Genomic DNA, 23326 nt, shown 5'->3' with positions numbered 1-23326 from the left:
TACCATGGTTGAGGAACTAAAGGTGGTGGTGGGGGAGTGCGGGAGAGAGTATGCTTGCGAGGGGGTTCATGAAATGATTTGACTTTACATGGTGCCTTGGCTTATGAGGATTGTGTGTCCATGGTGGGTACTTGAATTGGGATAAGGTATAAAGAGAATATAATTTAATGTTATTCATGATTCTTGAGAAGTGTATTTCTAATGAGGCAGAAGGTGGGGAAGGTACTTAGTGATTATGAGGAAATATTGCTTATCAATCAATCTTTGTACTTTGATAATGCTTTGAGTTTAGCAATCAATCAACCTTTGATTGTTGCTGCTTTGACTGATAGTACTTCTATCAGGTCAGATAAAGGATTGATAAAAGGGATGTAACTCTATAAACATAAAAAAAGAAAGAAAAGGTTAGGCATTAATGGATAATTAACACTAGAGCACAAAGGTCTATTATAGTAGAGGGAAAGAAAGGAGTGGTAGAACACTGAGTAAATCTTATTCAATAGATTTTGCCCAGAGAGGGAATAAGATACATTCCCAATTGTGTTTAAACATCTATCCTACTCTACAGGAAAGTGGAGGGGGGGAGAGGAGGGGAGGGAAAGAAAAGGGAAGAAGGGACTGATAAAAAGAAAGATGAAGGTATAAGTGAAAATAAACTGAAAGTTAAAATTAAAAAGAAAAATTAAAGGGGAAAGAGAATAAAACTTTGGTGAGGAGGAATAAGAGAGAAGGAAAGGAAAGAGAAAAATATAAATGGGGGAAAAACAGCATGGAAGGAAATACAGAATTAGTAATATTATCTGTAATTGTGAATGGGATGAACTCCACCATAAAATGAAATCAGCAGAATTGATTAAAACTCATACTCATACAATAAGTTGTTTACAAGAAACGCATTTGAAGCAGAGAGATACACACAGGGTAAAGGTAAAAGGCTGGAGCAAAATATATTATACTTTAGCTGAAGTAAAAAAATAAGGTTTTAGCAAACCTGATCTCAGACAAAGCAAAAGTAAAAATAGAAATAAGGAAAGGAAATTACATCTTCATAAAAGACACTATAGGCAATGAAGGCATATCATTATCAAACATGTATGCACCTAGTGGTATAGTGTACAAATTCTTATAGGACAAGTTGAGTGAATTACAAGGAGACAAAGACAACAAAACTTTAATAATAGGGGACCTCAACCTCCCTCTCTCAGAAGTAGATAAATCTAATTACAAAATAAACAAGGAGGTTAAGAAGATGAATAAAATCTTAGAAAACTTAGATATGATAGACCTCTGAAGAAAACTTAATTGGGATAGAAAAGAATATATATTTTTCTCTGCAGATGACACATATCAAAAATGATCATATACTGGGGCATAAAAACCTTACAATCAAAAGCAGAAAGGCAGAAATAATAAATGCATGTTTTTCAGATCATGATGTAATAAAAATACATGTAATTAAGGGCCATGGAAAGATAAATGGAAACTAAACAACTTAAAGAGTAAGTGGGTCAAACAACAAATCACAGAAATAATCAATCCTCTTATTCAAGAAAATGCTAACAAAGGGACGGCTAGGTGGCGTAGTGGATAAAGCACCGGCCCTGGAGTCAGGAGTACCTGGGTTCAAATCCGGTCTCGGACACTTAATAATTACCTAGCTGTGTGGCCTTGGGCAAAGCCACTTTACACCATTTGCCTTCTAAAAACCTAAAAAAAATGCTAACAAAGAGACATTATACCAAACTTTTTTTGGGTTGCAACCAAAGCAGTTTTTAGGGGAAACTGTAAATCTTTAATGTTAAATGAATAAAGTAGAGAAAGAGGAGATCAATGAATTTGATATGCAACTAAAAAAGCTAGAAAAAGAACAAATTAAAAATTCCTAATTAAATATCAAATTAGAAATTCTGAAAATCAAGGGAGAAATTAGTAAAATCAAAAGCAAGAAAGCTATTGATCTAATAAATAAAACTAAGCTTTGGTTTTATGAAAAAACCCAATAAAATAGATAAATCTTTGGTTAATCTAATTTTAAAAAAAAGAAAGAAGAAAACCAAATTATTAGTATCAAAAATTAAAAGGGTAAACCACCCACCAACGAAGAAGAAATTAAAGAGATAATTCAGAGCTACTTTGCTGAACTCTATACCAATAAATTTGATAACCTGAGTGAAATGGATGAATATTCACAAAAATACAAACTGCCCAAATTAATAAAAGAAGAAATAAAATACTTAAGTAACCCCATTTTGGAAAAAGAAATCAAAGAAACCATCAATAAACTCTCTAAGAAAGTCTCCAGGTCCAGATGGATTTATAAGTGAATTCTACCAAACATTTAAGGAACAATTGATTCTGATTCCATATAAACTATTTTTAAAAATAGGAGAAGAAGGGGTGACTAGGTGGTACAGTGGATAAAGCACCAGCCCTGGAGTCAGGATTACCTGAGTTTAAATCCAGCCTCAGACACTTAATAATTAACTAGCTGTGTGGCCTTAACTTAACCCCATTGCCTAGCTGAAAAAAAAAACACCCTAAAAAAATAGGAGAAAGAGTTCTACCAAATTGCTTTTATGACACAATATGGTACTGATACCTACACTAGGAAGAACCAAAAATAAAGAAAATTAATAGAACAATCTCCCCAATGAACACTGATGCAAAACTATTAAATAAAATTTTAGCAAAGAGATTACTGCAATTTATTACTAGGATAATACACTAGAATCAGGTAGTATTTATACCAGGTAGGCAGAGATGGTTCAATATTAGAAAAACACTCATCATAATTGAATATATCAATAACAAAACCAACAGAAATCATATGATTATCTCAATAGATCCTGAAAAAGCCTTTGATAAATACAACATCCATTCCTATTAAAAACACCAGAAAGTAAAGGAACACGTGGAATTTTCCTTAAAATAGTAGACAGTATCTATCTAAAACATCAACAAGTTTTATATGTAATAGGGATAAATTAGGAGCATTTCCAATAAGATCAGGAGTGAAACAAGGATGTCCATTATCACCATTGCTATTCAGGATAGTATTAGAAATGTTAATTTTAGCAAAAAGAGAATAAAAAGAAATTGAAGATATGAGAACTGGCAATGAGGAAGCAAATTTTTCACTCTTTGCAGATGATATTATTGTATACTTAAGAGAAAATGAGAAAATCATCTTAAAAAACTACTTGAAACAATAACCAAATTCAGTAAAGTAGCAGGATATAAAATAAACCCACAAAAGTCATCAGCATCAGCATCAGCATTTGTATATGTGTTTTGTATGTGTGTGTGTGTGTGTGTGTGTGAAAAGCAAAGCCCAAGAGCAAGAGATGGAAAGAGAAATTCCATAACAGATAACATTAAATACTTGGGAATCTACCTCCCAAGACAAACCCAGAAACTGCACGAACACAATTACAAGACACTTCTCACACAAATGAAGTCAGATATAAACAATAGGAAAAATGTTAATTGCTCATAGTTAGGTCAAGCTATTATAATAAAAATGACAAATTCTACCCAAATTAAATTACTTATTCAGTGCCATATCAATCAAACTACCAAGTAATTATTTTACCGAGCTAGAAAAAATAGTTACAAAATTCCTCTGGAGCAACAGAAGGTCAAGATTACATGAGAACTGATGAAAATGTAAAGGAAGGTGGACTAGCTCTGTCAGATGTAAAACTATACTATAAAGTAGCAGTCATCAAAACTGTCTGTTATTGGTTAAGAAATAGAGTAATGGATCAGTGGATTAGAATAGGTTCAAAAGAAACCACAGTAAATGACTACAGAAACCTATTGTTTAATAAACCCAAAGACATCAGTTTCTGGGATAAGAGCTCACTATTTGCAAAAATTCTTGGGAAAACTGGAAAATAGTATGGCAAAAACTAGGCATAGACTCACATCTCACACCCTTTGCCAAAATAAGGTCAAAATGGGTACAGGATTTAGACATAAAATGTGACACCATAGACCAATTAAAGGACCAAGAAATACTCTATCAGATATATGGAAAGGGGAGAAATTTATGACCAAGCAAGAAATAGAGTACAATATAAATTGAAAAATGGATGATTTTGACTATGTAAATGAAAAGTTTTGCATTAATAATAAAATCAATGCTGACAAAATTAGAAGGAAAACAGAAAACTGGGAAATAATTTTCCCAGTTAGGGGCTCAAGCACCTAGGTTAATATCCAGAAGAAATAATAAAAAATATTCCAAAATATTCATAGCAGCTCTTTTTTGTAGTGGCAAAGAATTGGAAATTGTGGGGTTGCCCATCAATTGGGAAATGGCTGAACAATATAAATGTTATGGAGTATTATTGTTATATAAGAAACTATGAATGGTTACATTCTAGAGAAGCATGGAATGAATTACAGGAACTGATATTGAGTGAAAGGAGCAGAACAAGGAGAACATCGTACACATTAACAACATTGTGAGTTAATCAGCCTTGTTGGATGCAGCTCCTCTCAGTAGTTCAGAAAGCTAGGATAACCCTAAGAGACCATGGACAATGCTATCCCCATTCAGAGGAAGAAAAGCAAAACAACCCCCACCAAAACCAACTCTATAGAACTGAAATTAACACTACATTCACTTTTTAAAAATTTCTCTTACATATTTCTTTCCTATCTCATAGTTTTCTTTCTTTTCCCTTAATGTTAATTCCTCATTAGGAAAAGGACTAATCTATAAACATGTTAAACACCAATGTGTATGTACAATAATTATTAGACTTTTCACCATTGAGGGGAAGGGGGGTGGGAAGGGAGGGTTTAGGGTTTAAGGAAATTATGTAACTTAAAATACAAATATGGATAAATGTTGAAAAATTTTCATAAAATGTAACTGAAAAAATAAGATATCAATAGAAAAAAGAAAATAAAGCTTTTTTTAGTTCAAGTCATTCACTGAATAGATAAGAAAAATTGAGTGCCAGAGAAATGAAGTGTTTTGTTCAATTTCACATAGCTAGTAATAAACGGTCTTAGCCTAACTGCAGCTATTGAAACTACCGTCCACTAATTTCTTCATAAAAATCTCTTAAGGAAATGCATAATAATGACTACTATTTCCCCACCTCTGCTTGATCTTATTCCCATAACAATAATTCTGCATTGGAGGAAGAAATGACAAACCACTCCAGTATCTTTGTCAAGAAAACCTCATGAACATTTTGGCTTGCCTTTGTCCATGCGATCACGACAAGTTGGACACAATTAAACAACATGTTTCTACAAAAATATTCTTTCCACCCTTCTATTGGTATATTCTTTTCTTTTGAGATGTAATCTATTCTCATGGCTTCAACTATGAATTATTTTGTAGGTGAATAAACTATCTTTATACTCAGCCCCAATCTTTTTCTTGAGTTTTAATTCAATCTTAACTATATACTGAACATTTCTGCCTGGATCTCCTGCCAGTATTTTAACTTCAATATATTTAAAACAGAATTTATTACCTTCCCCTCAAAACCAATTTCTCCTCCTGCTTTATTTCTTTTAAAGATACTGTCATTTTCTTGGGTCACTGAAGTTCAAAGTTTCAGTCATATGTTTATCAAAGTTACCTTATGATTTTATACAATATTTATACAATATTTCTCAATAAAGAAAAATTCTTTGAAACTACTCAGGAATATAATGAAGCAGATAAAAGATGATGTCCTGAATATTGAGCATGTTAGCTTATGTTTTACAATAGCTTATTTGCCCATTAGCCTATAACACTTTTGTTGATGATATGGGAAAACTACTTGATTCTATCTAATCTTCTATATCTAATCAGTCACAATAGAATTTTTTCCATAATGTACTTTTTCTGTCCCTCTCCAATCCTACTAATTTAAGCCCCTTATCATCTCATACTTACTACATTATGCCTTAAATGTTTTCTCTTCAAAGTCTCATCTATTCATCTAGCACATTGATATCCTATTAATCTTCTTAAAGGACCACTTTCGTAGTGTCCTTTCCTTGTTTAGAAAACCTTAATGAGTCCCTCTTGTCTACTAAATAAAGCTCAAATTACTTTATCCAGCATTTAAGACCTTCAACAATTTAGTTCTAATCTCTCCTAATTTATTTACCAGTTATTCCCAGAGGTCCAGATAATCCATATTCTACATATTCCCTGAAAATGTGCTGAACTTTCCCACATCTATGATTTTTCCCCTTTTCTTTCACCCTTGAATACAAAATCTCAGCCTCCTTAATTACTAGTCATCTCCATTTCTCGATATATGATTTGTTCTTCAAGACCCAGATAAAATGCCAAGTCAAGAGATTTTTGAGGATATAGTCAAATATTGTAGATATTTTCCCCTACATCAGTGTAGAACTTATACAAAGTAGATATTCATTAATATATGAATGTTCTTTGGTTGAAACTGCACTAATTGACAGGATATATGAACTATAACAGTCAAATATTTTCCTTGCCTAGCTGTGAGGAATTTCAAGAATAAAATTTTCTATGGAATATTAACTTATTTATTTACTTTACAAGTTTTTGCTAAAACAGGAATTGGAAATATAAAACACAACTACATACAATCAAAATTTGTTACTAGCTAAAATGTCCTAAACTAGGTATAAGATGTATCATATAGGATCACACTGAAGAGATTGATAATCAGGAAAAGAGTAAGATGATCATTCAGGTTTAATGGATGCAAGTTTGAGCACTGCCTTAGTACCTATGAAACAAAATAATACTTTGACAAAAGTCTTCACCCATTGGGGATAATGATTCTTATATTCTTTCAGAAAACATAGTCAAGAATTATAGATGACAGGATGTATCTGCATTACAGCCTGAACCTGTGGGATGCTATAAAAAGATCCATGTATAGATTGGAAAGAAGGTTAAATTTGATCCCCTAAGGTTCCTTCTAATTCTGATTATGTGATTTTAGGAAGATATTTTAAATTAAAAAATCAACTTGCAAAGGTAAATTTATCTGGTCACAAAATAATAGTTACATGAATGAAATAATTATTCTCATAATAAGTAATTATGACTCAAATACAATAAATGAATTGTGTAAAGAAAATTTAATTTTAAGGAATGGAAGACCAATGTGCAAATTAAATAGACATACTGAATGGGAAAGTCATTCACCCAAACTCTCATTGATCTATTTCAAAAAAGTCAATATATAATATTAACTAACTAAGCATTCCAGTTTTAATTACATACATTATTCATTTTATCCAATGCCCCCCTCATATGTGCTATTAGTCTCAAAAATACATAAGATTTTCCCAAATTGGGAAACTCAGTCTAATGAAGACCTCAATTTTAAAGTACTATTAGTGAATATTTACCTCATACCCAGCTGCCATTTTTAAATTTTATTTTTATTGGTGTTCAGAGATATGGAATGACTGGGCTTAATTAATGTCTGCCAGTTATTCAAAGTTTACTCACCCTTTGACCTTCTTTTCCAGGTGGACCTTGGGGACCTTCTAACCCTAAGGGACCCTGCAAGGGAAAGAAGAAGTAATTGTTAAATTCTATTTTGGAATTTACCCATTTCCTAGAGATATTATTGAAGTGAATTATTTAGCAACTTAAAGTTTTTAAAAGGATGAGCTTCTCAGAGATTAGACTGTGTAATACATTAATAATGATGAATTGCCTTGCCTGGAATATTTTATACTTGTAACAAAGTCTAAAGAAAATAACTAAGTCCCAGAGCCAGATGTCAGGACCAAATGTTCACTTCCAATGAAGACTTGCTTCTAATCAGGGCTACATTACCCTGAAATGACATAAATGGCAATGGACACTACCAACAAGATGCATTATCCATCCTATTTTTGCCATTCAGAAATTGTGGAAAAGAATTTGGGTTGAATATTTTCTAAGAGAAATAATCATTATTTTTTCTTCATAAAAGTATTTGTTATATTTTAGCATTTTATTTTAATTCAAAAGGATTTATGATTAATTTTTTTTAGGATAAGGATTAAACCTGCAATTTCACTAGTATGGGAAAGTATTCGTAAGAAATCTCACTCTAATAGTGCAGATTGGTAATAATGTCTTTGTAACTTACAGTCTTAGAGATTTGCTTGGATCATAGAGGTGGCAGCCCAACAACCTCAGGAAACCAGAACCAGATTAAAATTTAATTGAGAAATGTTTAACAAAATAATTGCAATTGTTTTTCCTTTGTTTTTGAAGACCAATGACATCACAGGTGACATCTTTACTTGTGGGTGAATTGAATTTAAATGAGGCAGCCTAACTCTCTCTTTCAGAGTGATTGAAATCCAGTAGCAAGACAGGACAAATGGCAATGGCCCAGGATGCAGTGGATGACCTTGCTGTCTTCAATGTCTGACCAAACTCTAGTTCTCCAGTCACTGTCAAGGCCTTTGGAACAAACTGTTCTCATCAACCCATGGGGAGAAGTCTTCATATATTTGAGTTAGATATCTCCCTAATGCACCATAGCTTTGGGGCCCAGTAATGCTGATGGCTAACCAAGGTGTGGCTGCTGTGCATGCTGCAGCTTCTTGAAGCCACAATTGAAAGTTGAGAACTAAAATACCAAAGCTAGATGATCAGTCCTGAAGAGAATGGAAAACCCTCATTCCAGAAGTACTATTACTCTTTGAACATATACTCAACAGATAAAGTTAATTTATGGTTTTCTAAGTCAATATGCATCCTGCAGGATCATTTCTATTTGAATTTGGCATGTTTGGTAGAAGAACAAGGAATTAAATGACTTATCCATGATTATACAGTCAGTATCTATCATGGCAGGGCCTTTCTAATATTTAATTACAATCAATACAATACAATCAACTAAACTTGCTTAGTTACATTAATTAATTTCAGTGCTGAAAATATAAAGTTTTTTAAGTCATTCCTTCTAAGTCCTTATCAGGCTACTTTGCTCCTGCATTTTCTCTTATTCATTTTCTCCCCCTTCCATGGTCATAGTTCTAGTGCATTCAATACTTTTGATTCTGCTGGGTATATTTGGCATTATTTCATAAAATTATTTCCAGATTGAAATATATATGTATGTATTAACACATACACACATATATATTCTTTGTAGTTGTTAATCTTAATTGAATTGTAATTTATTCAACCATTTCCTTCTTGTTGAACATTTATGTTATTCCTAGTCCTTTGCAAATACATGTAATATTGTTTTGATAATCTTTGAAGATATGGCTCTTTTTGCCATTGTTCATTTCATATCACATTTTAAGGCACATTTCCAACAATGGAATTATTTGGATAAAGATTATGATTTTTTTGGTAATTTTTCCTGCTATTGAAAGATTAGTACCCTACTGTTGGGAAATGTGAAGCTTAGCAGCCACGTTACCTAATATCCCCACAATTCTGTGGTAAGATAGAGTAATCCTTTTTTTGTTTTTTTTTCAGAAATTGTGACAGAAATTATAACCTAAGTCATTAGCAATGCCCATTAACAGAAGCCATATTTTTTACTCTTAAAGACAGAACACTAGATCCTAGTCTCTAGATAGTGGTAATTATATAAGTGAAGCAACCACTCATAACTCAACTCACTACATTAGGGGCTCAGAATCAGGTTGGTATTGTTATTTCTCAAGGATTTATGCAAGATGACATCATATTATAATGGCATATTATTTCTTGCCTTTTCAATGAGTGGGAAAGAAAATGGAGGGAGTGAGCAAATTTGAAGCTGAAAATAAAAACAAAATGTAAGATACGAGAAAATGAGAAACATTTATGTAAAGAGAATGATCTCATCTGGAGAATCAATTATATCAATGAAATTTTTAACGTCCAATTTTATATGTACATAATAAACAGGTTTGAGTTCAACTTCCTTCTCATGTTCTCTAATTTGAAAGAAATTATTTAATGAGATTCATTCATTGTAACATAGTGTCATGATTTTACAAATAAATGATTATATTGAATGTTTATTTTTTCTGAAAATTAAAATTTTACTGAACTCAGCAAACTTTTAATAATCACCTGCCAGCTACTGTTCTAAGCAGTAGGAGTATGCAAATTTTTTAAAAGAGAGAAAAACCCTTAAGGAGGTTACAACTAAAATTCAAATATTATATGTCACTTAGGCAGTAGAATAGATAAAATTGCTGATCTTGTAGTCTGGGAGACCATGTTTGAATCCTTCTTCAGAACCTGAGCAAGTCAGGGATCTTTGTATATCCCAGTCTTAATGGAAGTTTATTTTTTAAATATTTTTTAATTTTAGAAAGGTTTTATTTATTTTTCATTTTTTACAATTTTCTCCCCAATCTTGCTTCTCTCCTCCCACGCCCTACAGAAGGCAGTTTGTTAGTCTTTATGTCACTGAACAAAAGTTTAAAACAATGTCATTAGAGGCAACAAGATGGTGCAATGGATAAAGAGTTGACCCTGGAGTCAGAAAGAACCTTGGAATTCAAATCCAAACTCCTATTGCCTCACAACAATTACAAAACACAATGTCATTAGAAGGGGCAAATAATTTATGATGATATACATATTTCTTGTTTTTCATTTTAAAAACTAAGGTTTATACTTTTATAAATGGTTAGAATAATAATCTAAGATATATAACAATAGGATTTACAATGTGAATGATTTTCAAGCCTGCAATAGCCAGTCTTTACTCCCCCCCTGCCCCAAGATCTTGTTTCTTTTTATCTGGCTAAACATTTTCACAGGGATGCCACATTGATTTCCTCAAACACAAAATGGAATATTTTCTTCTTAAACCATCCTAATTCAAAACTTCTCCAATAAGGACATAACTATCCTTCCATTAATCAAGGTCTACAATCTGTTGTTATTCTCTCTCCCTCAACCCCTATATCATTCATCAGTTGTCAAATATTTTCCGAAATTATTTCTAAAGTATTTCATGCAACTGTCTCCTCTCCTTTTTCACTGTCTTCATCCTCATTCAGACCTTTATCACTTCTTGCTTTAATTTCAACTGCCATTGAATTATTCTCCCCACCTCTAATATTTTTCTTTTCTTTTTCTCCAGTTTAAGAAATTTATTTTTTCTCCAGTATTTTCACTTTTCAATTTTTCCTTTATATGACTATCAATTGATAATCCCCCCAAAAATCTGATCCTAGTCAAAAAATTTTCCTTTTGCCCCCAGAACAAAATAAAAGTCATCAGTCTGGCATTTTATCTTCACAGTCTGGTTCTAACTTATCTTTCCAAGCATTTCAGATCACTACCCTTTGTATAGCTTGCATTCTAGTTAAACTGGCCTATTATTGGTTCCTAGTACATGATAATTCATCTTCCAACTACATGTCTTTGTTCATGTAGTTCCCCCATATCTGCAGTGTAACTCCTAATGACCTCCTCCTCATATAATTCCTAGTTTTACTTTTAAAGCACAGCTTGGATCCAAGCTCACACATAAGGCCTTTCCTGGTAACTCCAATTAAATTCTCATTTCTATTTCTCTCTCTCCTGTATTGTTACAGATATGTTTAGCATAGTACTATGCTTTTAGTTGTTGCATGATAAATATTTTTGAATTAAATTCACAGAAATATTTGGAGGGTTTTTTTTGTATCGTCAGTAAAATAAAGCATAGAGTGGTAATAACAAAAACTAAAACCAGAGGATGAATTTGGTTTATGCCAACAACGAAACCTCTGAAACACCTGGACCACACTCTCAGACAGTAAATTACTGAAGAAAGTTAACTAATTAGGCCTACTTTCAGTTAGTGAAAGATGATAAATTCCCAATATATAATCAAGGGAAAGCAATCGTCAGAATCAATTTTTATCAAGTATATCAAGTATTTTATGAAAATACAGAATGATGAGGTGCTATATTATTTTCCTCAAAACTGATATAATCTTCACCCTCAGTTCAAGTCTTTCTTCATATTCTGAAGAAAGCTATTACCACTTCATGAAGAGTCACAATGATGAGGAACACTCAGGATTATATCCAAATATCTCTCTCTCTCTCTCTCTCTCTCTCTCTCTCTCTCTCTCTCTCTGTTAAGCATGATTTATCTAAAATACAGACACAGAATGCTCACCATAGGAGTCAAATTAATGATAAGCTACATTTAGAGAATTCTCTGTGCTGAAAGGAAATATTTAAACATTAAATTTGCTACATAAAAAATCATTTAATCACTCCCCTCAAAAAACCCCTACAGTTCTTAAAACACCCATGAATGTCCTACTATCCTTTTATCTCTCTAACCCAGGATCCATCTGGGAGCTGTAGGAGAAATTTGCAGGAAATATAGTTTAGTCTTGATTATCCTGTGAGGATCTAGCTCTGTATGAATTGTCCAAGGAAAAATTTTAATCCCAGGACTGCTCTTTTTGATCCCCAACATACTTTTGGACTTCATCTCTCAACTGTCAGTTAGTGTATGTTTAAAGAAATGTTAAATCATTTCAATATCAGCATGAGCTATTATTGGGAAGGTCAACTTGGGACAAAAAAATCATTCTGAATTTCAAAACCAAGGAAAGAAAGTATGTTTGGGATTATCCAAGCCACTGATCTCTTGTGTGAGTACAGGAAGCAAATGACACTATTTACCAACTGGTTCAAGAACTACAGTTACAGTTAAGCTTCAGTGCTCTCAATTTGAATTTACTGTCCTTAAATTTCCTCTTTTATTCCAGAAGGGTGGTCAGTCAATCCACAAACATTTATGAAGCACTTTCTCTCAGGCAGACCCTATACTAAGTACAAAGAAAGGCAAAAACTTCCTTCTCTCCAGATGCTCACATTCTATTGGGGGAGACACCATGAATATACATCTGAAATAGTATTCATTATCTTTCCTCCTAAAAATGCTCCTCCTTCTCCTCATCCAAACTTCTCTATTTCTGTTGAGGGTAATACCAATCTCCCCGCCACCTAGCAATCAACCTCACCTCTTTACTCTCTCCTCCAGCTCTATATCAAGTCAGTTGTTAAGTCTTATCACTTATCCCCCCTTGAAATCACACCAGTCCAAGCTGTCATCTATTTTTCTCCTTATCTATTTTTGTTGTTATTCAGTTGTATCCATATCTATGTAACAATGGTGTCACCATGGACATGTTACCATGCGACAATGAACACCATGGGGTTTTCTTTGGCAGAGAAATGGTTTGCCATTTCCTTTGCCATTGTGTATGCATTTTACAGATGAAGAATCGTGGCAAAGAAAGTTTAAGGAATTTGCCTACAGTCACATAGCTTGTAAGTAGCTGAGGCTGGATTTGAACTCAGGTCTTCCTGACTCTAACCCCTTAACTATTAATAGCTTCCTAACTGGTCTTCAGTTTTTTTCCTCTCTAATCAAAATCCTACCCTGCTGCCTAAGTGTTATATACCTAAAGCCCTCCTTTGACCAAGTCAAGTCTTTGCTCAGGAAGCTTTAGTGACTTTACTGCAACTAGGAGAGAATCCAAACTCCTCTGCTTGGTATTTAAAGTCCTTCACAATATGGCTTCATGCTCTCTTCCCAGACTGATCACAAATTGCTCCCCTTACACTACCTACATTCCAGATAAACAGATCTTCTTTCTGTTCTTCATAGAAAACATTGCATCTTCTACCTCTTTGCCTTATATTTTACTTCTCTCCCTCTTGGAACCACTCACTTGGTTCCAGTCGCCAAATCCTTCAGCCTTTTCTGGTTTCCATAGATTTAATGACCCCAAGATTTTGTACATATCTTCAATTTACCTAAACATGAACACATTCTGTCCTCCAGTAGAATATTAGCCCCTTGAGGATAGGGATTGTCTCACTTTTGCATTATTTATCAAGAAAACCTGTGTGTTGGTTCAATATATTCCAATTCTCAAAGAAAAGACTCCTTTTTTACATGACTCAGTAAATAACTCTGGGTCCTAAATCTGGAAAAGTTGGGGGCAGGGTCTAATCATAATACTTCAAAGATACAGTTCAAAGAGCATGAAAGAGGCAAATAGGAGAACAACATCAGGACAGCAGGTGGAAGACTAATGCAGTTTATTTTTATTTTTAAATTTGTGTTTGAATTTTACAAATCAGAAAAGTCTAAGCTTTCTCAGTTCACTGTAATGAAGTAATTTCTCTGTCCTAAAATATATTGTCAATGAGTTCACCTGGCAAAAAATCCTCTATTACTTTGTCAGCTTTTCCTCTGGTGACTTAGATTGTTTTGTTTAAATGTTACTTAATTTTTCATATGATTCTGAGAAGCAGTTTTTTTCCTTCATTGAGAATACTAGATCTGGAGATAGGAGATGCTGGGTTGCAGTCTCATTTCCAAAGTGCACTAACCCTGTCTGTCACCTTGGGAAAATCACTTTCCCTTAGATCCAATTTCCTCATAAAATGGTGATAATACTTGAATTCACAACATGATGGGGTTATTGAAAGAAAAGAACTTAAAGCACTATATAAATGAGTTACTACTATTATTACTGCTACTACTACTGTTGCTGCTGCTGCTACTACTACTACTACTACTACTACTACTGCTGCTGCTGCTACCACCACCACCACCACCACCACCACCACCACCACTACTACCACTACCACCACTACCAATCTTGATTCTTAACTAGGTGGCAAGTAGTTTGAGGGAATGAATTCAGCAGGATTTTACTAAACTTTGTATCTCTCAAAGTATTCATTGAGATGACTCACAGGCATTCATTAGATATTTTTGATGATTCGAGTTGATAAAGGACAATGCATATCTATTTTTGTCAACTCTTATATAATAATTGATTCAATAAACATTAAACACCTTTTATGTACAAGCATTGCAAAAGTTGACAAAAAAACAGAATTCATAAGCATCTTATAGCCTTGTATGAGGGAAGAGGAAAACACATATTTGATGACATTAGAAGTCTGCAACAATTAATCCAAGTAAGTTCAACTAGTTTAGATTTTGAAGGACGTCCCTGGATATATCAATCTTTCTCAGGAAAAGCTAATCACTATTCAGGAAAAGGTAAATCCCAGCATGGAACAGGGACATATAAACACTCAACTGAATCATTGCTTTGAGTTAACTGGGACAGAGCAGAATTTTGAAGTGTTTAACAAATAACGGCAGATGTTTAGGAATGTTAATAGTGAGGATTAATTACACCTAAACACATTTGGCTTCAGAAAAGAAGTAGAAGCATATTCTTAACTTCTCCATCAACTGAAATGTAAAAAAGGAGTTTTCCTTTAAGACACAACTTGTATTCTCTTGTCAGGAATGTTATTGCACATCTGACACCTAAAACAAATTTCCAACAAAACTGTTTTACAAGTATATTTTAAGCATTATGATCATTGCTTTACAATGTGGCTCATAACTTTCTGAAATGTAAAAATAAGCAAGATTAGCATTAGGTCTTACAACACTGTTAGGATATAGTCTTTGTTTCAAATAAAGTAAATGAAATTACAAAAGAGAAGTTGACGACTATAAGGAGCCCTGAACCATCTAAGTAAAAGAACACTGGAGACTAATGTGGCAAGTTGTATATAGCAGAAACACACTCTTGTGCCTTTTTTTTATGAGAACACTCAGTCCTAAATATGTACATGATTTTCAAGTAGGAAGGAGAGAAAGATGCAAATGTTTATTAAGAGTCATATATTTCAGACCCTATGACAGATGCTATATAAATATTATCTTATTCAACCCATATACCAATCCTTGGAGGTAGTTATTATTACTCTCCCTGCTCAGGAAACTGAGTCAGACAGTGGGCAAATGACTTGCCCAGGTGGCACAGCAAGTAAATGTCTGAGGTGGCATCTGAATTCAGGTCTTCCTGACTGTATGACCAGAGAACTATCCAGTTTACCATTTAGCATCCAGGAAAAAAGAACTGTTGTGACAAAAAAACAAAGGGAAGACAACTTTTATGCAGACTGCATGTTTTAAGTAAAGATGTCAAGTTCTTAGAGATGGCTGTCACATGAGGATCATAATTTAGAGTTGGAAAGGACCATAGAAGTCATCTAGTCTAATCTTCTTGTTTTACAGTGAGGAGACTGAGGCCCAGAGAAAATCAGTGACTTTTTCAAGGTCACACAAACATAGGAATTCAAACACAGGTTCTCTAACTGCAAATCAAGTAATTTTCTTTGACCACACTTTGACCAACAATGGCACAAAGGAGACAATGTTGCACAATGGACAAAGGACTGGCTCTGGAATAATAGTGTTTATTCTGCATTGTCCAAATCTTTAAGTCCGGATGATAATGTCCATGGGGTTTTCTTGGCAAAGATACTCAAGTGGTTTGTTATTTCCTTCACCAGTAGATTAAGGCAGACTAAGGTTAATTGTCTTGCCCAAGATCACAGCACTATTAAGTATCTGAGGTCAAATTTGAACTCAGATCTTTGTGACTCTGAGGCCAGAGTTCTTTCTTCTGGGTCACCTTCTCCTAAAGAAAAGTGCATAGCTTAAAACTATTTCCCTGATGCTTACTACTTATGTGTTCTTGAGCAAATTACATAGCCTTCTTTGATCTCTATCTGCAAAATGAGAGGTTTAGATGAGATAGTCACAGAGGTTCCTTTCAGGGGATCCCTTTTATGAATCTATGAACTCTCCCACAATTTCCAGCTGTGAGTTTACCTTGTCTAGTCAACTTTCTTCATTTTTACAGATGAGGAAATTATTTTTTGGAGAAGTAAAACTGATTCAAAGTAAAAAATAAACAAAAAGAAAAGATGATTAAATAGGGGATCCTAGATTTTAATGTAAGCTCTCTGGCTGCAAATTCAATTTTCTATCCACCATTTCGTGCTAGAATTTCAGAGTGCTTAAAGGATTTAAGAAGCATCAAACTTTCTGTCCCAACAGAATTTTTCTGAGAGTTAGAAGCATTCATAAAAATGGTTATTTTATTAAGTGATCTTAGTGATACATTCATTCATAGATGCCTTCCAAAGGAAAAAAAGCAATAGAAGTATTTCTGTATGGAAAACCCTTACAATCACCCTTCAGTAAAGTAACAAAAACTAAATAGTGATGTGACTGAAAAGGAAATTATATGAAGTGCTAGGGTAGCTGGATAGTACAGTGGGTAGAGTGCTGACCCTTAAGCCTGAAGGACCTGAGTCCTAATCCAGTCTCAGACATTTACTAGCTGTGTGACCTTGGACAAGTCACTTAACTCTGATTGTCTCACATCCAGGGCTATTTTCGGGTTTTTGCAAGGCAAATGGGGTTAAGTGGCTTGCCTAAGGCCACACAGCTAGGTAATCCAGGGCTATTTTAAATCATCCTGATTTATATCTGGCCACTGGATCCACATGACTCTGTAGGAGAAAAGTGAGACTGGTGCCTTAGCACAGCACCCCTCACTCAAATCCAATGCACTTATTAGTTATAGCATCATCTCCCAGATGTCATTCCCTTTTTTTGAGAATGAAGGACAAACATCATATGTAATGCTAGTATAGATTAGTTGTTTAGTCATTATGGTTGTGTTTGATTATAGTGATCTCATTTGGGTGTTTTTTTTTTGACAAAGATACTAGAATGAAATGCCATTTCTCCAGATCATTTTACAGGAGGAGACAACTGAGACAAACAGGATTAAGTGACTGGCCCAACATCTGGGGTAACATTTGAACTCATGTCTTCTTGGCTCTAGGCCTCGGCACTCTACCCATTTTGCAATGACCTGCCCAAAAAGAATGTCATAAGCATTACCAGAGTGGTGTAAGATGCAGTGTACAGGACTTGGAGTTAATATTTCCTAAATTCAAAACGTATCTTAGAAATTCATTTTCTGTGGGGTTTGGTTCTAGTCACTTAACTTCTCTGATCTTTGTCTATGAAATGAAGGTCTTAGACCAAATGACTTCTAAGGTCCATTCCAGCTCTAATTTTTAAAAAAATTATTTTGTTTTGAATGTATGGACTAAAACAAGCATTTCTATCACATAGTATATTATGATTCTATGGTCCAGAGAATAAAAGAAAACTCCTGAGAGGAGGCAGAGTTTGTTCTCTAATTGTCAATCTCAAGACTCTTACTTTTTTGAAAAAAAAGATACAGATAATATTTAGATAATGAATAGATGCACACACACACAGACACACACACACAGACACACACACACACACACACACACACACACACACCTATACACAATATTGTTTTTTGACCAGATCTGTGTTGGGAATCCCTATGGAGGACCTTCGTCTGCCAATGCAGAGCAGTAACTGCTTTTAAGCTATACTTTTAGAGAGTTGCCTTGGTCACCAAAAGATAATTGATTTGCTAATAGTCACACAGGCAGTATGTGTAAGGGAAGAATTTCAACTCAGGTGTTCTTCACTTTCAGGTCATTATACCACACTGCCCTCTTATATGTTAAAATACTTTAAGAAATTCTCATTTTTATTCTGTAGATTGCTAAGTAGTTGCTAAACTATTCTTTGGAGGCATCTTACTTTTATAGTTACCCATGTAACTGCAATTTACCCTATAATGTATCATAATAGGGTAATTATCTTGTGAAAAACAACTTGTTCCATTGGAATAAAAGGTACTATAAAAACTGTCTCTAAATAACATCAAGAAAAATACTAAAGCAAGTGACATTTAAGGGCTTATGTTATTGCAATTAAGTAATTTCACTTCCTCAGTTTTCCATTTTATGGACTCTAAGTAGACTGATTTATTTTGGTCCTAACCAGGGAAAGGGGGTTGTGTATTTTTATTCATCTCTCAACTTCACTGATAAAAATATGGAGACCAAAGTCTGCCTGTCCAATCCATTGCTGTCATCGATCTTAATGATTGATGTGAATAAGTAAAGTGTATGATTGATTCGGTTGTGTTGATTCGTTTTGATTATGAAAACAACCCAGATGATTGGATTGGCTTTGCCACAGTTCAGTGGCCACAAATGTCTCCAGAGTAAAGAATTTTTCAGAGGCAGACATTTTCAAAACTCTGTATGTATACACTCAAAATAAGTTGAATGGATATACATTATCTACAAAGGCAATAATCCCTACAGTGATTTCTATATGACTAGATTGCAAGACAATTAATCAGCCAATTTGGCAATCTTAAGTATCAAATTAATCCATGATTAATTAAAATCTCTATTAATTCAAATCTAGAAAACCAAAATACCTTAGTTGTAATGGAGCAGAGATGATTCAAAGTATCAGAATATGATCACAGATTTAGAGTTGAAAAGGACTTTCTAGTATATTTATTCTAAATCTTTCATTTTACAGATGAGATGCTAAGCCTGAAAAGGAGTTAAAAGACTTGCTCATAGTCATGAATGTAAGCAGATATTTTCTTCAATCCTATATTCTGTTTAAAAAATCCAGTATTCTTTCCACCTCTTTACACTGTTCTACATATATTATAACTTGCTACAATTAATTGTGCATAGCAACAATCTCCAAAGTATTGCCACTGTGCACATGTAATTGTAGTAATAAAATGTATGATTTAAACAGATTTTTTTGTTTACTATGTGAAAAATCTTATCATTCACTGATTAATTATAATGATGGATCAGTGGATCCAGGATCTGATCAATTGGTGCTCCTTTTTCATATGGAGTTGGAAATCCATCCACATACCCATCCACACACAACTTCCTATCTCATTTTATTCCTGATCATTTCCCATAAATTCTTCATAAAGGATCTGTCTTTTTGTTGTAGTCTCTCCCCTAGGCATTTTGACATTCCAATTACTGCCCATGTACAAAAGCAATACCTGGCTTAAGATATGTGGTACTAATGGAATAGCTCTATGAGTTTTTCATTCAGCTTCATTTAATCATATGGGCAGTATACATTCTTCATCCACTTGTGTTTTCATATCTGGATTATTAAAATAAGATGAACTGAGCAACAGTAGATCTAATTGGAGAGGTTCTATAATATGGGGTTTGATGCAATTTGCATAATATCATTTCCAAATAGCAATTTGCATATCATCTACAAACAGCCTGTCATCAATAATAGCAATAATAATAATGATCATCATCATCATCAAGTTTCAAAATTTACAAAAATTTTTCTCATATAATCCTCCCAATATTCCTGGGAAGTAGATGCTATTATTATCCTTCGCTGCAACTGGGAAAACTGAGGCAGAGAGCAGTGACATGACTTATCCAAGATCCTGCCTGGGGGGCCAGTGCTCAGTCTATTGTGCCACCCATCTGCCTTTATGGAATTCCTTTACAATTTGTATTCTGCAAGCTATACTTCATGATGACAGTAGTATATGTTGTTTTCAAAGATTTTGTAAAGATTGGAAGACATATTTCAGTAGTTGCTCATTTGTCCTCTATTGCATTTGTGGAGAGAGGAAATAATATGATCTGTGCCCCCTAATTTTGTGCTCAAGTAAATAGATTAAATTATGTTCAACACTTTCTATTTATTGCTTTGAAATACTATGACAATTATTCCTTCAGCATCTGAAACAGCATTGCACCCCCATCAAGGAATCCTTCTGTTTGTACCTGTTCTGATTTAATCCTTCTCAAATTCATGTTCATATCAATAATTTCTACTTTCTCCTATAAGCACATTGCGTATTAGAATACAAGTGTGGCAGACAGTATTGTACAAGATGCTGGGAAAGATCGCTACAAAACTGATGGTAAACTTATTCTATCTCGTGTCCGTTTGTTATCTTTTCCATGGATAGATCACAGACCAGGTAATCAGAAGGATGGAAGTTCAAATCTGATCTCAGAGACTTGACTCTTACTAGCTATGTGACTTTGGACAAATCACTTAACCCCAAATGTCTTGCATCCAGGGCCATCTCCAGTAGTCCTGAGTCACATCTGGCCACTGGACCCAAATGGCTCTGGAGGAGAAAGTGAAGCTGGTGACTTAGCGCAGCACCACCTCACTCAAATCCAGTTCATACACTTGTAAGGGAATCTGGTATCACCTCCCTCCAATCTTTTTTGAAAAATGAGGGGCAAACATAAATACTCGTGGGATAATCTAGCTTAACTAAATTCCATTCTAAATTTTCTGCACATTTATTTTCTCCTCCACTATTTTGCAAGGCAATGTTGCAGGCCCTAATGATCATATTGGTCTTTAACACTTTGTAAATAAACATTTTGTAAAAAAAACAAACAAAAACCACCTTGTACTTAAAAATGAAGCTGCCCCTGGCCAACATTTCTCTCTTTTTAGACAGGTAATTAAGTTGATTGAGATGGGCCTTTTGGGCTCTCTTTTTTTGAACTACAATGTACTTGTTAAACTTCTCTAGCAAAGTTAAAAATGGGAATCAATATCATTACATTTCCATATTCAGAGTCAACAGCCAACTATTTCAAAAATCTGGCTTAGAGAATCTTCCATTTACACAGCATCTTCTTTTTGCTTTCTTCTAATTGGATGTTAATTGTTGTGCTTTCCCTGAGCAATCCATGACCAGATTATATATAGAGAGCTTATAAAAGTCAACAGGAACTAGGTTGTTTGAGTTTTTTTTCCTGTTGGTTAAGATATGATCAATTTTAAATACTGGGTATACCTTTGGTACTCACTACACCATGTACTCTTGTCTTGAAGAATATATTTATGATTATGATTCGGAATCATTAGCAAATTTTAGGTATCTTTTATGCCAAAGCACATTTTCAAAGATAGCTTTTGTTATTGTCTTCAATGCCCATGTTGACATTAAAACAGTGAACTATCAAGGTATTTGTTGATATGGAAAGTCTTTACAAGTTCTCTATCTGATCCTCAACTATGGATACAGGGGAATAAATTACAATTATCTTCATGAGGATCCCTTTGCTGATCCTGCACACTGAAAGACAAAATGACCAATTGTTCTATGAAATGATGTTTATTATGTTTGGTCCCACAATGAAACCAATGCTGCCATTTGCCTTATTTGTTTTTCGTATAAGAGTCAGTAAGCTATCCTTCCACTTAGTTTCAATCTTTCAGTTTTATTTATTGTGACAATGTCAAAATTTTCACATATTTCAGTTTTTTCATTGGTATAAAATTTCATTAATCTGGACAAGAAAAGATCTTACATTTAGGATGCTTGTTTACAAAAATCAATGTTTTTAGATTATAGTAGCATTTTATAGCTCTTTAAAGGGGACAAAGTTTGATCCTACCAAGAACCCATTAGGTGCTATTACTATCTCCATTTTATAGATATGGAAACTGTTTAAGAGACAGAGATTAAATGACTTTCCTAGGATCACACAACTAGTAAATTATGTGATAGGATTTGAATTTGGATTTTCCTGATTCCAAATCCCACATTCTATTCACTCTATCACCAAGCTGCTCTTCTACTACTCCAACACCATCACTATGGTAACAGAAAATGTCTACATATAGCTAAGAAATAATTTTCATTTTTTAATTTTTTCATGGTTTGTCTTGAACTGAAGAAATTCTTAACTAGTCATTGTTATTTGTCTTTTATTATTGAAGAAGACCATGACAACAGGGATACAATGGCATGACAAGCAAGGGAACTGGATAAGAGAGGGGGAAGTTGTGAAAATTTACCACTGTCACTTTCTCCTCTGAAGACTTCTAGGTCATAAATCTGCTATCATAGAATATTTCCACAATTAGCTAGTCTGATATTTCAGTAAGCAAGCACAGTGTCTAGAACTGTATTCAAAGCCTTTCCAGCTTTGCAAAATTTGCCAGATTTTGTGTTTTATTTATAGAAGCTTTGAGAAGAGCGGGTAACCTCCCTATTAACTACTTCATATTTGTCTATAAGTGTAGATGATGTATCCACCTATCAGAATATAATCTCCTTGAGGGAAAGTACAATGATATGTCCATAGAAAACACTTAAATTTACTGAATTGGGCCATGGTATAGTATAAGATCATCGACTGTGACAACAGAGGACCTAGATTCAAATTATGACTGATAAAATCTATTTGTGTAACCTTAGGAAAATAACTTATCCTACCTGGTTCTAAATTCCTTCATCTATAAGAGTAACTATCTATAGTCTCTTCTAGCTGGAATGTGTTGACTAAAATATCAGAGTCAGACTTCAATTAAAGAGTTACTAATGCCAAATGGAAAAATGGTCCCACAAGCCCACATAAGTTTCAAGACTTACAGTTATAAGTATAAACATCTATAGAAAAAATCACTGCAAATAAAAGACAGAAAAAAATAGGAAAAGCACAAATAAAGAAAAGGAACTAGATGTACTAATCAATTCAAAGATGAATAAAATGCATTGAACTTTTAGGGGAAAAAAGCCAACATGATACTGGAATCTATTAGAGTGT

At 33.9% G+C, this 23326-nt stretch overlaps 1 protein-coding gene and 1 long non-coding RNA gene across 3 annotated transcripts in view; one reads left to right on the top strand and one right to left on the bottom strand.

The window, feature by feature from the left end:
• COL19A1 (collagen type XIX alpha 1 chain) overlaps nucleotides 1-23326 on the bottom strand; it is a 407957-nt gene that overhangs the window by 206815 nt on the left and 177816 nt on the right. The window contains exon 15 of the mRNA XM_074237299.1: nucleotides 7469-7522. Within this exon, the coding sequence (XP_074093400.1) occupies nucleotides 7469-7522 (54 nt within the window). The remainder of the gene's footprint in view (nucleotides 1-7468; nucleotides 7523-23326) is intronic.
• The window catches only part of LOC141523807 (uncharacterized), a 37445-nt gene continuing 27312 nt past the window's right edge, over nucleotides 13194-23326 (top strand). For both annotated transcript variants that reach the window (XR_012478605.1, XR_012478606.1), the window contains exons 1-2: nucleotides 13194-13258; nucleotides 19275-19326. This is a non-coding gene — a long non-coding RNA (uncharacterized LOC141523807). The remainder of the gene's footprint in view (nucleotides 13259-19274; nucleotides 19327-23326) is intronic.

The sequence above is a fragment of the Macrotis lagotis genome, chromosome 5, assembly GCF_037893015.1.
Source record: "Macrotis lagotis isolate mMagLag1 chromosome 5, bilby.v1.9.chrom.fasta, whole genome shotgun sequence".
NCBI lineage: Eukaryota > Metazoa > Chordata > Mammalia > Peramelemorphia > Peramelidae > Macrotis > Macrotis lagotis.
This window is presented reverse-complemented; position numbering and strand designations above follow the sequence as displayed.